Below are 15,631 nucleotides of genomic sequence, written 5' to 3' on the forward strand. Positions count from 1 at the left end.
TCCTCGCAACTTTCCATAAAAAATCAATGTTTTAAAAAGTTGTAACCCTATCGATAGTGCAGTCGATGTTTCTGCCGCCTCCACACGCTGCTGTCTGCCGGTAGCACTCAGCTGTTGCTTTGTTTTGTTGTGTCAGAAAAGTTTTTATTTAAGTTATTTCACTGGTTTTGCATGAAATGTGTGGGATTTAAGCTAATTAAAACATAATGTCGACACCGCTGGAACAGCAGACAGATGAACGCGAAGCCCTGCAGTCCATTTACGAGGGCGATACCAACTTCAAAGAGATCAACTTAACCACATATCAATATAAAGTAAGTACGTAAGCACCGCATGCTTCAAAATGGTACTCAAAATTTTTTTTATTTAGTATGGTGAAGAAGACAACTACAAGTCGTTTCTGGTGGAATTGCAATGGGGCGAAAACTATCCGGACGAGGCGCCCACGATTAACATGAACACGTTCTACAATCGTAATCTGTGAGTAGCAAGAATACCGCAAGCTTTCAGACTAATAGTTTAAGCTTGTGTTTTTAGCTTGCCCGCCGTTAAGGAGGAAATACAGACAGCGTTGACCAACGAAGCGTCTCAATGGTTGGGCTGCGGCATGACTTACACGCTCTTCGAATGCCTGAAAGACAACCTCGAACAACTAACGGCTGGGCAACCAGAAAGTGCTCCAGCTATAGCTGCTGTGGATGATGGTGTTGCTGCGATTAAAATTTCTGATACTGATGCGGATGCCAAGCGCAAGGAACCCAAGAAAGAACAGCTAACGAAAGCACAAAAGCGCCGTCAATGGGAACGTACAGATCACAAAGGAGAGCGAGCACGTGGCTGGGATTGGGTCGATATCGTTAAGCATTTATCACAAACGGGCAGCAAAGAGGACGCTGCCTCCGCTCTCACGGACAGTTCAGCTGCTGCCGCACAAGTGCTGCACCCGTTGAACACTTAAGCCCACAAAATCAAGTACATAGCTAATTTAATCATGCAGCAAAATCATATGAAATCAAATCGATCGTTTTGTTCTAATGCGATGTGTGTTCTTCGTTCCATTAAAGCCGATCAATTTACACACGCATCTCTCTGATTATTTTGGACAGGCAAGGCCAGCCACTAACTGGGGGTCTGGGGTCAACATCAGAGAGAATCTGAGAAACAGCAGCATATGTAAAAATAAAAAAACACTCGTTTGGCTAGTCGAAAAATGCTTATGCTTCGGGGCAGTCGCTTGAGTCGTTGTGTCGATGATGATGATGATGTAATGTGAAAGCAATTCTGTTACACTTTTAACGGTTCCAATTGGCATATGGCTTGGTGCAGTCATTAACCGAAATCATACGTAAATATATCGCCAGTTAATTGTTGACAGCGCGCGTGCCAAGTTTAAATAAAAATATAATACTGCAGCTCACCTCATTCATTAGTCGCACTTCGGTTCAGTGTTAGCTTATCATCCACAGCGTGTCAAAACCGGTTTAGCTACGCAACGCCCTCGACTCTGATAGGCATTTCAAAATAACCCATAATGGGCCAGAAATTGTCGTGTTTGGACATTTTCAAAAAACGACGCGAGTCAGTTTCAGACATTGAGATTACGGCACGTATACGTAATATCGATGCAATTCTTTTGGCAACTCCAGATGAAACAGGTGAATATACGAGATTATGTATAAAATAGGGACTGCAGCGATATTATATTTAAAATATATTAAAATAATATTTCTATTTTTAAAATTGATTAAAATTGAAATAGGAAATTCATCCATTCAGGCTTAAATATATTTAATTTTCTAAAAATGATCACTGACCTTTGTTGTGTTAAATTCGTATGAGCTGTATGACTGTTATTGCAATAATGTAGTAACAAAGCAATTACTTTGAATTCAAGTGACAATGCTGTGCAACTATTATTACCCCAATATTGATATTGCCATTTTAGTATGCTAATTTAGTATTATTTTGTGTTTGCTGTGGGCGTACGTGTTAAATTCAAATTCAACTTCCCACAACAGCAAACTACATTATACTTAGAGAGGTTTTCAATCATGCAGTTGAACAGAAATTGCTCGAAATTTAAATTAAAAAAAAAAAAAACACCTGCAAGCTGACAAAGACATTGAACAGCAGGTTCAAAAATTCTCATTCGACACAAGTGTTCAAATATAGGCACTTATGTACATAAATATATTTTTATATAGGTAATTTGGTGAAAATAGCATGAATTCCAGCCAATTTACTGATGTGCCCATCCTTTACTGCAACAAAGCGTATGATATTAATCATTTCAAGTGTATAAACAAATTTAAAATTCGTTTTGCCGCCTGAGTCGTTTTTCACACCCTGTAACCAAAAGGGGAAAAGGAATGCACACTTGAATAAAATAATAAAAAAAACTTGTTACTCTCCTTGACGTCACACTTTTATTAGCGAACGAGAGTAAGAGTGTTACCCTACAAACTACGGTTCCTTCCATTTTACTTATGGTTCCTGTGTTAGAGAAAGAAAGCAATATGCTCCTTTGCGATCAGAAACTAAATACAAACGATTGCAACAAACATAAATCTTTATAATTCCATGGTGTTGGAAATGTACTTTTGAGCATACGCTTTGCTCGGTTTCCAGTGGAATTTCCAGATACATTCGCTGTCGCATATTTGCAGTGCACTTTTATTTATTGTTGGCAGTGTGCCAAACACCGCATGCAAATCAAATCGCTGTTCACGATTGAAAGATGGAGATGATATTGAACTTGCTCCAGGTCTTATTACTCACATAAATGTATGTTCGTACATCAATTAAATTGGCCCCATTTGCAACGACGATGACGCAGTCGCTGCCTCGCCAAACAGATGGTGGTAGCTTCTATTACCAAAGCAACGCCAGCAGCGGACGCTGCGCAAAAATGCTTCCCGTACATAATTCATAATAACAGCAGAGAGCGACGGCGCTACTAACGAAGAACCAGAAATTGAGCGAACGCAGGGACAGAGAGCGCGACGAGCACAAACTACAAAGCAGCGAGAGAGCCATTTGACAGACAAGCGAAACTATCTCAATGCACGATACTCATCTAAGATTTGTGATCAGTGCGGTTCAAAGCGTAGCAACGTTCGGTTCGGTCTTGGCTTCAATCACTGAATCACTGTCTCTGTTTCTAATTCGATTTCGGTATTAAAAGTAACGCTAGTTTCAAAGAAGCGGCAGCTTAAAGCGCAGTTTCCGTTAAGCTTTGTGCGTGTGTCTACGCGTGTGTGTGTGACTCTTTGTGTGTGTGTTACGAAGCAAACAAAATACTCTCATAATGTCCACTTGGTATAGAAACTATGCGCCCGTCTGGATACAGCGCTGGTTGCATCCAGCGCCTCCGCCACGCCCCTTCAATCCCTTCCGGAGCACACGCCCGGGGCCCGATCTTGCAAGTAATTAGCATACATACACATTCGTCTATATATATGTAATGACCCTATATGACATACGCTTTTCAGCACAATTAATTATTTCACTGGCTGGCTGGTCCCAAAGCATTGCCTCTTGTTGTTTTAGTTGTGTGTATTTATTATATTTATTTTTTCGCCTATGACTTCACTCGCGCTTTTGTTTGATTTTCGAGAATTTTGTTGTTTGACACGTTTTTGTGATTTTTTCGGAATTCTACGCAAATTTTGTTTATTGCGTTTATTTAAACACTTTTGATTTCGTTAATGTCAGTTTCTTGATTTGCATGTTGAGAATTCCTGATATTGCTACTATCACACATCTTTCTAGGCACCTCAATCACTTTAAAAGTCAGACATTAATTGATATTGCTGGGATCGAAAGGTGCAGCCATATGGAAAGTGTTTCATAATCCTATTAGTTGGCCCCATATCAAAGGCGACCCCAAGTTTCATTAAATGAAGACGCACCTTTAACAGCTATAAGTAGATTACTTTGCATTCAATGATATAGATTTTTTTCTATTTTTGATATTCCCTGTAACAATTGAATTTTGAATAAAAGATAATTTATTTACTCGTAAAATGCTACAAATAAATTTTACAATTAAAGATCAATAAAATCAAGTGATTCAAATAATTTACAGCAAAATTATTTATTAGTTTTCTTCAAGATTTTGGCAATTCAAAAACCGGAATGAAATATTTACTTAGAGCTCTGTTATTATTGGCACAATGTTTCAACGAAAATGATTAATATTTCAAAGAGCTTACTTTTAAATAAATTTATTGTAAACATTTTGAATATACGAGTGTACGATTTTCAAAGAGTTCAATAAATTTGAAAGCATTTTGCGTTGTTAAATAAATTACTTAGCAAATTGATTAGATGTTTGTATTGGGTTCTCAAAAATTAAATGTAATAATAGTTCTATAATAATACGTTTTATTAGTTATAGTAAGCGCTAAGATTTACAATGTATATGGCTGAAAAAGCCTAGAAAGATTAGAAAACATTCACAAATTTATTTTAGTCATAATTTTCGAAAACAATAAAGAAAACTCTAAACAATATTGGACAAATTGAGACAGCTGTGCTCGCACTAATGCATCAAAGAGTTATATACATATCTATATAATATTATAGCACTTTGTTTCAATTTAGAAAATATTTTTAAAGTGTCGCTGTCTTTTGGTTTTTTATAGACTTTGATCAAAAGTTGATTGGATCATTACAAAAAAGCAAATATTATATCGTCAAAATGAAATATAAAAAAACGGTCTATCAACAAGTGTTGAGATTGTTTTTGCTAATTCCCAGTGCTTTTGCTGTCTTGTTGATGCTGCTTTCCGGCTCTACACTTTATTGTTGTTGTGGGCGACGCGTCGCGACGTTGTGGCCACAGAGTTAGACGTCGCATTACGCATACGCCCGATTGTCCACTATGAAAATTAATTGCGTTGGCATTGAACTTTTTGGCCAGTATGCCACAATTTTTGTTTGTTTATGGCCAACGGTGATTATTCAGAATGTTCGCTCTGGGCTACAGCATTTAATCATGACAGCTGATCGCATCTTGGCCAGCTTCCACAATATTTGATGAGATCATCTTGTTGACCCGTGGAATGCCGATAAGAACTGTGACTAATAGCACTCGATTTTATATTTATTTTATTGGTTGTTCTAATCATTGCAACAAATGTTGGGTCAACAAAATAAAAATGTAGATTTCGCTTAGAATTTTTATGTTCGAGTTGTAAATTTCACTCGCGTTCTTTAAAAGTAATTTTTTTAGTGGACCGTCTATAGGTGATTGGTGATTGATTTATTGAGTTAAGATTGTACGTAATAAAGGGTAGCAGGGTTTCTAAGCTTTGAAAGAATTTTTTTGATGGAACCATTAAAAAATTTCCATAAAAGTTCAATAAGTTATAACATAAGTTATAAATAAGTTAAGTCGTTATAACATAAGTGATAAATATATAAAATATAAAATCAAGTCTTTAACGACATTACTGTTGATTTCTTGTAGATGCTGGCAGCTCAGCCGTGCTAGGAGTACAGCGCGTGGATTTGTGCCTGCAGGACAATCACGACGAGCACCACACGAGTCACTTTGCTGCCGCATCCTTCAAGGAGGCGTTGATAGTGCGTCGGGGCGAACCTTTTCGCCTGCGCATTCACTTTAATCGCGACTACAGTCCCAGCAAGGATGCCATTAGTTTCATCTTTAGTGTGGCTGATGACGTCAAGCCCAGTCCAGGACATGGCACATTGATGGCGCTAGTGCCGCACGATGGCATCGATTATCTGGGCGATGCACTCGAATGGGGTGCCGGCATTGAGGCACACGAGGGTCAAACATTGACGGTGCTCGTCAAGCCGCCGGTAAGCTGCCCCGTGACCGAATGGCGACTGGACATCGACACCAAGTTGCTGGGCGATGGCTCACGCAGCTATCAGGTGCCCTTGCCCATCTATGTGCTGTTCAATCCCTGGTGTCCCGATGATCAAGTCTATTTGGCGAATCGGGAGCAGCGCAAGGAATATGTGATGCACGACACTACGCTCATCTGGCGTGGCTCGTATAATCGGCTGCGACCCTCGGTGTGGAAGATTGGCCAATTCGAGCGGGATGTGCTTGAGTGCAGTCTGAAGCTGCTCGGCACTGTGGGACGCATTCCACCAGCCTATCGCGGAGATCCAGTGCGCGTGGCTCGTGCGCTTTCAGCTCTCGTCAATTCCGTGGACGATGATGGCGTGTTGTTGGGCAATTGGAGCGAAGACTTTTCCGGCGGCACTGCGCCCACCAAGTGGACGGGTTCGGCGGAAATCCTGCAGGAATTCCACAGGACACAGCGATCGGTTAAGTTTGCGCAATGCTGGAATTTCAGTGGCGTTCTCGCTACCATTTCCCGTGCTCTGGGTATTCCGTCGCGCATCATCACTTGCTACTCCTCGGCACATGATACTCAGGCCTCGCTCACCGTTGATGTCTTCATCGATGCGAACAACAAGAAGTTGGACGCCGAGACAACGGACTCCATTTGGAACTATCATGTGTGGAACGAGTTGTGGATGCAACGTCCAGACTTGGGCATCGGCCAGTATGGTCCCTATGATGGCTGGCAGGCTGTGGATGCCACGCCCCAGGAGGCCTCGGATAACATGTATCGCGTGGGTCCCGCTGCCGTGTTGGCTGTCAAGCATGGCGAGATTTTGCGTCCATTCGACTGCGGTTTTGTCTACTCCGAGGTGAATGCCGACAAGCTCTATTGGCGCTACAATGGTCCCAGCCAGCCGTTGAAATTGCTGCGCAAAGACACGCTGGCCATTGGTCATCTGATCAGCACGAAGGCGGTGCTAAAGTGGGAACGCGAGGACATCACCGACACCTACAAGTATGCCGAACGCACCGAGGAGGAACGCAACTTTATGCTCAAGGCATTGAAGCAATCGCGTCACGCCTTTAGTCGCTACTATCTCAACGATAGCTTCAACGAGGTGGAGTTTAGCATGGAACTGAAGGATGACATCAAGATTGGCGAGAACTTTTCGGTTGTGCTCAAGGTGTCCAACAAGAGTGAGGAGCGCGTTCATCTGGCCACAGGTCAGCTCAACTGTGATGCTGTACTCTACACGGGTGTTGGTGCCCAGGAGGTCAAGGTCATGGGCTTTGAGGTGGATCTGAAGCCACAGACTACGGAATATGTGCGCATGGAAGTGACGTTCGATGAGTACTTTGAAAAGCTCTCCTCTCAGGCGTCTTTCCAAATATCCGCCGCATGCAAAGTCCGGGATACCGACTATGATTATTATGCCCAGGATGATTTCCGCGTGCGCAAACCCGATATTAAGTTCCAGTTTGGTAATGGAGATGTTCCGGTGGTGGCACAGCAGGAGGTTGATGTGATTGTCCGTCTGGAGAATCCGCTGCCCATTCCCCTGCACAAGGGACTCTTCACCATCGAGGGTCCGGGCATATCACAGCCGCTGAAGTTCAAGGTGAGTAAGCAGAGTGACAGCTACAGTTGAGATATTCAATTACTTCTCTTGTTGCCCACAGATTTCTGAGATTCCCGTGGGAGGCACCGCTGCTGCTACCTTCAAGTACTTGCCGCCTTATGCCGGACGTGGTACGCTGCTGGGCAAATTTGTGGCCAAGGAACTGGATGATGTGGATGGCTACAGGCACTACGAGATCGAGCCGCGACCCGAGGATTTGCTGCAGCCCAATGGCAACCTTAGGAGCAGCAACATCATTCGCCGGCGCACCGATATTATACCTTAAAACCAAACTAACGCCTCCAATTGCAAGTCTTTATTTAGTTTAAGTTCGAGTTTTAAGTAAATCGTATAGATAATTGTCAATTGTTGTTGTTGTAATCCTTGGTCCAAGGGTCGTCCATGCCGAGTGCATAGCTCGGTTTATTGGCCGTCTTGACCAGATAAATGCCACGCGCGTCCTGCGGCACTCGATCGCCCATCAGAATCCTGCCGCCTGTGCAGTTTTTGCCCTTCATCTGATCTAAAGTGGTGCAAGGCACGCCATAGAAGCCCTTGTCGCTGTTGATGGACTCCGCATAATACTCATAGGAGCGTCCATGACTGCAACCAGCTGCAAGAGTTGTGTCAATTTAAACGAATTTTATGCGGAGTCTCTAATACTCACTAAATATCTGGGATATCTCACTGCAACCCGGCTGTGGAGGTCCGCCACCATTGGGATAGAAGTCAACCATGCCAATGGGCTTCCGAAAGCCGAGATAGCCCGCACAACTGTGAATGACATCCACAAAATTGGCATCCGTGTTGTCCAAATGATTCTCCGGTCCAATGCAATCCTCGAAAGCCGGACGTGCTGGATCCAAACCTGTCACTCGACTCACTCGATATTTGGTATAGGAGCCGGCATAGCCCATAATATGTGCACCCAGGCTGTGGCCAATTAGATGAATACGCTGCGGATCTGCATCCTTCTCTTCCACCAGCAGATCGATTAACTTGGCCACAGCACGTCCCACTTGCACCGTATAGCGAGCGGGGGTCAGATAATAAATATTATCGGCCTGATCCCGCCAGTTGATGGCGAACACATTAACTTGGCCACGCTGCAAATAGGCACCTCTAATCGATTGGATCGAGTTGCTCATGGTGCTCGATTTCCAGCCGTGTACGAGAATCTTGGTGTCTAGATTGGGATCGAATTTCTCGGCCATCTCCTGCCAGGTGTCACGTTTGTCGCGTTTATCGCGCTGAAAATTGTTCTCATCGATCCAAAAGCTGGAGCTGCGCATGTCATCGGGAGCATCGCTAGGGAGAGGAATAATAAAAGTTCATAAAAAATTTGAAAGATTAGATAAGAATCAGATACAAGATAGCAACGTATCAAACATATAAAAACAAAAAAAAAATAGAATACCTTGTAAAATCTGATAGATTCAAAACTTACACCATTAGTATATTGTTGTCAAGAGCAACCAGATAAAAAATGTATTTAATGCCCTTAGCATTTTATATAATAATTATTGACATTTTAAAATAAACAAGCTGCTGGTATTCAGCTTTTGAAACTAGCGGAATAATAGCTGAATTGGCAGCACTGCTGCAGAGCAGTCACCTCACTCACCTGCCATAATATTCGAATTGAATCAGCTGTGGCAGACTAATGCGATTCTCTGGCGGCGGCTCCACAAGATAGGCCACCTCAGGCTTGCCCTCACCATTGGGCATATAGATCCATGTCCTGTTGTAATCCTCCTGATTTAGCGCCACCTCGCCACGTATGCCGACTGTAAGATAAATCGTAAATCAATGAAGCAACTTGTAATTAAATTGTGCGTTAGCAGTATTATGCTCAGAGAGTTGTCAAGATTACAGAGCAAGAGCACGGGGCGCACAACTTGCGAGAGTGCAGCGAATCCTGTGATTAGCCATTGGACGACGACAAACGTGGTGGAGACCTCATTGCGACAGGGATTGATCACATTACAGATGCAGGCCAGCGCATTCGATGGCATCTTAAACGGTAGCTTGCTGCGTTGCGACTGATCAGCGTAGGTTGCTCAAGTTCACGTTCTCGACTCTGTTTTGTTGCACATCTCAACTCAAGCGTCAATTCTGGTGTCACTTATTTTTAATCCTTTCCGTGAACCGGTTTGCTGCTGCGCTGCTGCAGAGGCTGGGCTAAGATGGGTAATTAATTCGTTGACTCTGCTCTGCAGCTGGGCAGCAATTAAATTAATCAGCGACCAGGCCAATAAGTGATCACTCAATAAATTTGGAAAGTCGGTCACAGGTTATACAAAATCTCTCTCCATCTCTTGCTCTTCCACTTTCCTCACCTTGCCAAACAACTGTCACAATGAGCCAACGCAGCGAAAACTTCAACATTATCGAAACTTTTTTTCTTGGAAATTTCCTTTACTAAGAACCAAAGACCACGACACAAGAATTATATAGTTTTTGGCCAACTGGCAGCTACCAACATACTATATAAACTTTGATAGGGCCAAGTGTCAATCAAGACTGTTGGACGCCCAAGAAAGACGACTTGGCTTGAAAGCTTGACGATCATTTGACAGTTTGTAGCTTATCAATCGCAGCGGGTGTTAATTGGGTTAAGCTGCAATTAAATTACAAGTTCTGCATATGTTTTAAACTTACGATTTCTTTACCAAGTGACTAAGCGTTGCCCGCACTGATAATAAAGATTTCTCAATTTCAAATGTTTTTGTGATTGCGCACAAAAGTATGCAACGTTATTTGATAACCTGCTTTGAATATTTCGATTTCCCAGATTTTTAAATAATAATTAACTAATTAATACATTTTAATTTTAAACTTTGTTGTTCCTATTTTATCATATTAAATACAACGAATGCGCAAAAATTTAAAATGTATCGATCACTGCAATATATGGAAGAATCTTTGTCTATAGCAATGTATCGATAAGGTAATAGAAGATATATCGATATATTATCTATTGCGCGTTTTACAGAGAGTAGACGAAACAATCCCGGAAGCACAGTTTTCAATTTTCTAGTTTATTGAAATAAAATGGATCGAAAGCGCAATGTCAAGGAACCTATTCGGACTCGACAATGTCATGTATTTGCACCGACCGATACACAAAAGCAAAGAGATTTTATGGAACCGATGCGAAATAAACTTGTAACAAAGCTACCCGGAGTTGGGGAGACGCTTGGTGCCCGCTTAAGTGACGCTGGATATCAAAAGGTACTTGCCATTTTATTGTGGTCTGATTCCCAAAGTTTTACAACGATATTGGATAACTTCAATAATTTAATATTTGCTTTTAGTTTTAAAAATGTTTTTACTTTGTTGTACCATGTTGTTATTGTTGTTCAAAACCATTAATATGTAGTTGCAGTATAAAAAATAAAATGAATATATGCGATGTACATATGTATGTGCACAGTAGTTGAACTTATTTGAAATCAATGGAAAAACCTCAGTCAATTTATTTTTACATATATTAATTTATTAAATATATAAATTCGCACATTTTCACAAAATAAGTTTTGGAATATTTATATAATATAATAAACATAAAAATATTTTACTAATTTTATGTATTTAATTTTTATTCCTTTCCGTTTCGTATAAAATCAACCAAGGTGCGCGTTGATCAAAAGTCATCGAGCAATCCGCTAACTTTCGATCATGTTGCGTCAAACTTGCTCGCATTCCATTTCCAACGAACATGTGTGACGCGAGCAGAAATTGTTGAATGGTTTGTTGGATTGTTCGCGACAAAATCGTTCTAAACGAATAGCGATTTATCATGTTTGAAATGGGTTCGATCACAACAATAATGATCAAACAACTAGTGTGAACAAAAATATTGTATTTTCTTGCAATTCTGTGACTTACACATATTAATTTTTTATTCAAACCTATCTTTAAGGTAAAGGCGCCCATAACGGACAATTTAATATGATCTAAATTAATAAATAAATTGTTTGTGGTGGGAAAATAATACAAATTTCTGAAAGTATGCAATACTTTATTAGTGTTGGCAAGGCGATAACCATTGCAATTATTCATGATCAAATTAATCGATATTAGTATCGATACAAAACGGTTTAATGTCCAATCTTGATGATTTGTAAAGTCTGAAGTTTTCATTATTCGTCAGTGACTTCAAGCTGGTGGTCGATATTAAATTTTCATCTTGTGAATCAAAAAAAAAAATTATCTACAATGAACCGTGATTATCCTAGCACTTCTCAAAAGCAAAGAGATTTCATGGAGCCAATGGGAGACAAACTCGTAACAAGGCTACCCGGAATTGGAGAGACACTTGGCGACCGGATGACCAATGCTGGTTATCAAAAGGTACAAATATAATATATAACCAGTTATATGTGCATTTTTAATCACATACAATATATAATTACACGAGTAATTAATTACATTTACATATTGGTTTCAATTTAATCCCATATTTTCTTAGGCGTCTCAAGTGCTTGGCCAATATTTGGCCGTTGATCAAAATCGACAAGAGTTCGGCCACTTTATGAAGGATACCTGTAATGCGAACACAAAACAATCATCCGATTGCTATAACGGACTCAAGGAGTGGACTAGGGAATTCCTATAACTTGTTAAATTAGATCTGATTGGGTTTTTTCGAGGTTTTCCCAATCCGTGCAACAAATGTTGGATCCATTAAATTGCCTTCGATTTCATTTTTTTTGCATTGATTATTCTAAATTGTATTTTTGATTTACAAATTAAATATTTTTTTTATTTTCTGTTCTTTTAATTTTGCTCTTTTGTCTATAGATATATTTAAACTCGATATTAAAAAAGAAAACTCTCAAAACAGCTTCATTTATTTTTCCCAATAAAATGTTCTCTAAATAAAATGTATAAAGTCATATTTTTTAATTCACAATTTTCTAAATAGTCTGTCTTATGGACTACTGCCGGGTATCTTTCTTGCATCGATACACCCAATTGCTTCATTGCTACTTATGTATGTAGCGACCCATCTGGTACAGCGATATTTCATCATTTAAATTAATTAAAGCGAAAAGAGCCATAACGCTATCTAAGGAACAACAATTCATTTATATGAGTAGAAAAAACCATTATAATATTTTCAATTAGTTATTTTCTTTTTGTTAAATAAAAATCAAATTGCCTTGTACGTAAGGTCAAAAATATGCATTCTTTATGATTTTGTGTTTTTTGTCTTCGATGTTTTTTTTCGCTTGCATAAAACTGCTTGCAAAGCATCATGGACCAATAAAGTTTATAATTGTTGAATCCGCAAACTATGCATTTCTTTGTATACATACACTTCAAGATAACAAAATAAGCTTTGCGAGCTTTGAAGAGGGGGATCGAAGGGAAGTGATTCTTATAGAATGGGGTCCGAAATGCTGATATTGCACTTAATATTGTGAGAATGTGTCATGTTATAAAAATCTAAATAATGGGTTGTAGCCACGGTTGCCACTTTTGATACAAATGTACCAAAACTGGTACATTTTTTATGCGTTGGTACACTGGATCACTTTTTTTCAGTTTGGTACATTTTCAATATGCCTGGTCTAGAATTTAAATTTTTCATAAAATTTTATGTTCACACATATTATTTTAACAAAGGGCTCTGTTCCACCAGACACAAATTGTATCAGTTAGAAATTGAACCATGACTAACACTGGAAAATATCGCATACAGTCGATTTACGACGTATTGTGTCAATTGAGAAAATATGTATGCGCCTATCTAAGGTCTATCACTACGTAAACAGTTATATATTGTGAATCACAATTTGTGAAATACAAACAAGTAAGAAAGTTACATTCGAGTGTGCTCGACTGTGAGATACCCGCAACCCATTTTCAATAAAAGCAAAATATTGCGGTATTTTTTAAATATACAAATATACTAAAAATATACCAAACTGTATATATGTTATATCGATATAGTACCATATTCAATATACCAGATTGTCGGCCGAAGCAACAAAGACCCCTAGTAAGTAGGTGGATTTGCCCATACAAAAGTATTTCTTTAATAACTTCCACATTTGTTATCTGATCGCAATCAAATCGGAAATCATAAATACTATAGTTATTATTGTATACCACAAAATTCGTAGCTGTAGCTTGAAAATGACGCTGGTTATTCGATATTATTGATTTGCGGGGGCGGAAGTGGGCGTGGCAAAAATTTGAAACAAACTTGATCTGCGTGCAAACATAACAAATGTTGTCGAAAAAAATTATAGCTCTATCTCTTATAGTCTCTGAGATCTAGGTGTTCAACCGGACAGACGGACATGGCTATATCGTCTCGGCTGTTGATGCTGATCAAGAATATATATACTTTATAGGGTCGGAGATGCCTCCTTCTACCTGTTACATACATTTCCTGCCGACACAAAGTTATAATACCCTTCTACCCTATGGGTAGCGGGTATAAAAATCTTTCGTAAAAAAATTTGTGGTACATTTTTTTCAAAATTGGTACATTTTTCAAAATTTTGGTACAAACAACTTTTTTGGAATGGCAACCGTGGTTGTAGCAAGAACTTTTTAGATTGGAGAATAGTGCCTTTTTAATATTATGTTGGCGCTGAGTATGCACACTATAAGTACCCTCACATACATATGTACATATGTACATATTTGTGCATACCGGATGGTTCAATTCAATCTGATCTACTTATTTCATCATAAGTGGAAACTCGCGCTAATCAAACCGAATCGAGCATACTCAATGTACATACATAGGTCTCTGATACATACATTGCAAATGCTGAAAATTGATTTTTAAAGCTTCTCTTTAGTTTTTCAAGAAAAAACAGCATACATTTAATTACATTAATTAACAATTTTTTAAAATTTAATTTTAGGGGAATTACCGACAATTGTCAAGCTTAAATTGAAGACTTAACTGAAACAACATCGATGACTCCTAATTTCGTTATTTTGATATTTTTGAAGAATATCGATAAATCAATAATTCGAAACATTTTATTTAAGCAATGCAGATTTTTAAAGAATTTCAGCCATTTTCAAATATTTGCGCTGTCGAAAAGCATTTAAAGCATCAGTCAAAAATATCGATAGCTGTACAAAATTGACAACGACGCATATGTTGTTGTCAGCTGTACATCACGGTAAGATTTTACGCGTTATTGGCATACAGTCACACTCTTTTTTGTGCGTCTTATTTTAGAAACGCCGGGAAACGCTGTTCTTTCCATTTCTCAATTTATTGCAATTGCGCCATAAAACACATAAGTTACAAGATGTCGGGAACAACACAAAAGCACAGGAACTTCGTAGCTGAGCCAATGGGTGATAAATCTGTTACAGAATTAGCTGGAATAGGCGAGACGCTTGGTGGTCGCTTGGCCGACGCGGGCTTCGACAAAGTAAGTGTGTGTACTTATATCAATGACGCCATTCATGTGTGAATTGTTTATGAGCACATTCTTTATTTAACACTTCAATGTTTAACTGTATTTTTTTGTGCAGGCATACACAGTGTTAGGTCAGTTCCTGGTATTGAAGAAGGACGAAGAGCTTTTCAAGGAATGGATGAAGGATGTGTGCCATGCCAGCTCAAAGCAAGCGTCAGATTGCTACAATTGTCTCAATGACTGGAGCGAGGAGTTCTTGTAAAATGGCATTTTCTATGCACGGACGCACCGGAGAAGAGTTTCAACAAATGCATACAGATATTCTCCACAATATAAAATTAGTGTTGTCCACAAATAATCTTAAGGTATCATAATATACATATATCAATTGTTAATTTGAATGCCTTTGAAGGTTAACTTTGCAATAACTGTACATGTATTGGGCATTGTAAATTCACAAAAAAAAATCAACTAACTAAGCATTAAATGAATAAGCCTCGTGGTTATTTAGAAATACAACAAAACGCATTAAATTATTTCGAGTACATTCGAAAATGGAATTCGATAAATTAATTGATTTGGTGACCTTTGAATACATCGCAGAACATAAATCGATAATAAAAAGTGTGCTACCGGACTTGAAAAAGAGTAAATAGAAATAGTAAATGCGTTTACGGTGGAAATAAATGGTTTTACTCGTTGTTTGAGGAAGGTGCTCATATATGGTGTAAAAATAATAGCTGCAATGAAATAAATATATAAAGAAATCGAAATTATTTACT

General features: G+C 39.2%; 5 protein-coding genes across 6 annotated transcripts; 4 read left to right on the forward strand and 1 right to left on the reverse strand.

The window, feature by feature from the left end:
- The first annotated feature begins 80 nt into the window (after window positions 1–80).
- Window positions 81–1,078, forward strand: LOC117563245 (RWD domain-containing protein 4). Its single transcript, XM_034241456.2, has 3 exons — window positions 81–314; window positions 371–480; window positions 538–1,078. Exons 1-3 carry the CDS (start codon window positions 207–209, stop codon window positions 956–958), a joined length of 639 nt encoding a protein of 212 aa, XP_034097347.1. The 5' UTR covers window positions 81–206; the 3' UTR covers window positions 959–1,078.
- Window positions 1,079–1,368: 290 nt separating this feature from the next.
- On the forward strand, window positions 1,369–7,812 carry LOC117563237 (annulin). Of its 2 annotated transcripts, none has more exons than XM_034241442.2 (3): window positions 1,369–1,655; window positions 5,474–7,446; window positions 7,508–7,812. In XM_034241442.2, exons 1-3 carry the CDS (start codon window positions 1,532–1,534, stop codon window positions 7,730–7,732), a joined length of 2,322 nt encoding a protein of 773 aa, XP_034097333.1. In that variant the 5' UTR covers window positions 1,369–1,531; the 3' UTR covers window positions 7,733–7,812. The 2 variants fall into 2 exon arrangements, with proteins under 2 accessions (XP_034097333.1, XP_034097334.1); XM_034241443.2 differs by lacking the exon at window positions 1,369–1,655 and adding an exon at window positions 3,087–3,425.
- On the reverse strand, window positions 7,809–9,554 carry LOC117563243 (pancreatic lipase-related protein 2). The gene is made up of 4 exons (XM_034241454.2): window positions 9,320–9,554; window positions 9,071–9,233; window positions 8,114–8,754; window positions 7,809–8,059 (listed from the first exon to the last, which is right to left on the reverse strand). Exons 1-4 carry the CDS (start codon window positions 9,459–9,461, stop codon window positions 7,809–7,811), a joined length of 1,197 nt encoding a protein of 398 aa, XP_034097345.1. The 5' UTR covers window positions 9,462–9,554.
- A 2,034-nt stretch (window positions 9,555–11,588) lies between these two features.
- Window positions 11,589–12,646, forward strand: LOC117564342 (barrier-to-autointegration factor-like). Its single transcript, XM_034243052.2, has 2 exons — window positions 11,589–11,802; window positions 11,921–12,646. Exons 1-2 carry the CDS (start codon window positions 11,668–11,670, stop codon window positions 12,065–12,067), a joined length of 282 nt encoding a protein of 93 aa, XP_034098943.1. The 5' UTR covers window positions 11,589–11,667; the 3' UTR covers window positions 12,068–12,646.
- Window positions 12,647–14,637: 1,991 nt separating this feature from the next.
- Window positions 14,638–15,373, forward strand: LOC117563384 (barrier-to-autointegration factor). The gene is made up of 2 exons (XM_034241697.2): window positions 14,638–14,861; window positions 14,965–15,373. Exons 1-2 carry the CDS (start codon window positions 14,736–14,738, stop codon window positions 15,109–15,111), a joined length of 273 nt encoding a protein of 90 aa, XP_034097588.1. The 5' UTR covers window positions 14,638–14,735; the 3' UTR covers window positions 15,112–15,373.
- Window positions 15,374–15,631: the final 258 nt, after the last annotated feature.

This window comes from Drosophila albomicans, chromosome 2L (assembly GCF_009650485.2).
Source record: "Drosophila albomicans strain 15112-1751.03 chromosome 2L, ASM965048v2, whole genome shotgun sequence".
Lineage (NCBI taxonomy): Eukaryota > Metazoa > Arthropoda > Insecta > Diptera > Drosophilidae > Drosophila > Drosophila albomicans.

Excerpts from the sequence above, each read along its gene's own strand:
- LOC117563243 (XM_034241454.2), bottom strand. The coding sequence starts at position 9,461 with ATGCCATCGAATGCGCTGGCCTGCATCTGTAATGTGATCAATCCCTGT. Across the intron at positions 9,234-9,319 it reads GCGCCCCGTGCTCTTGCTCT|TCGGCATACGTGGCGAGGTG; the intron begins GTAATCTTGACA and ends TTTATCTTACAG. Across the intron at positions 8,755-9,070 it reads CAATTCGAATATTATGGCAG|CGATGCTCCCGATGACATGC; the intron begins GTGAGTGAGGTG and ends TCCTCTCCCTAG.
- LOC117563384 (XM_034241697.2), top strand. The coding sequence starts at position 14,736 with ATGTCGGGAACAACACAAAAGCACAGGAACTTCGTAGCTGAGCCAATG. Across the intron at positions 14,862-14,964 it reads CCGACGCGGGCTTCGACAAA|GCATACACAGTGTTAGGTCA; the intron begins GTAAGTGTGTGT and ends TTTTTTGTGCAG.
- LOC117564342 (XM_034243052.2), top strand. The coding sequence starts at position 11,668 with ATGAACCGTGATTATCCTAGCACTTCTCAAAAGCAAAGAGATTTCATG. Across the intron at positions 11,803-11,920 it reads CCAATGCTGGTTATCAAAAG|GCGTCTCAAGTGCTTGGCCA; the intron begins GTACAAATATAA and ends ATATTTTCTTAG.
- LOC117563237 (XM_034241442.2), top strand. The coding sequence starts at position 1,532 with ATGGGCCAGAAATTGTCGTGTTTGGACATTTTCAAAAAACGACGCGAG. Across the intron at positions 1,656-5,473 it reads GGCAACTCCAGATGAAACAG|ATGCTGGCAGCTCAGCCGTG; the intron begins GTGAATATACGA and ends GATTTCTTGTAG. Across the intron at positions 7,447-7,507 it reads CACAGCCGCTGAAGTTCAAG|ATTTCTGAGATTCCCGTGGG; the intron begins GTGAGTAAGCAG and ends TGTTGCCCACAG.
- LOC117563245 (XM_034241456.2), top strand. The coding sequence starts at position 207 with ATGTCGACACCGCTGGAACAGCAGACAGATGAACGCGAAGCCCTGCAG. Across the intron at positions 315-370 it reads TAACCACATATCAATATAAA|TATGGTGAAGAAGACAACTA; the intron begins GTAAGTACGTAA and ends TTTTTTATTTAG. Across the intron at positions 481-537 it reads ACGTTCTACAATCGTAATCT|CTTGCCCGCCGTTAAGGAGG; the intron begins GTGAGTAGCAAG and ends TTGTGTTTTTAG.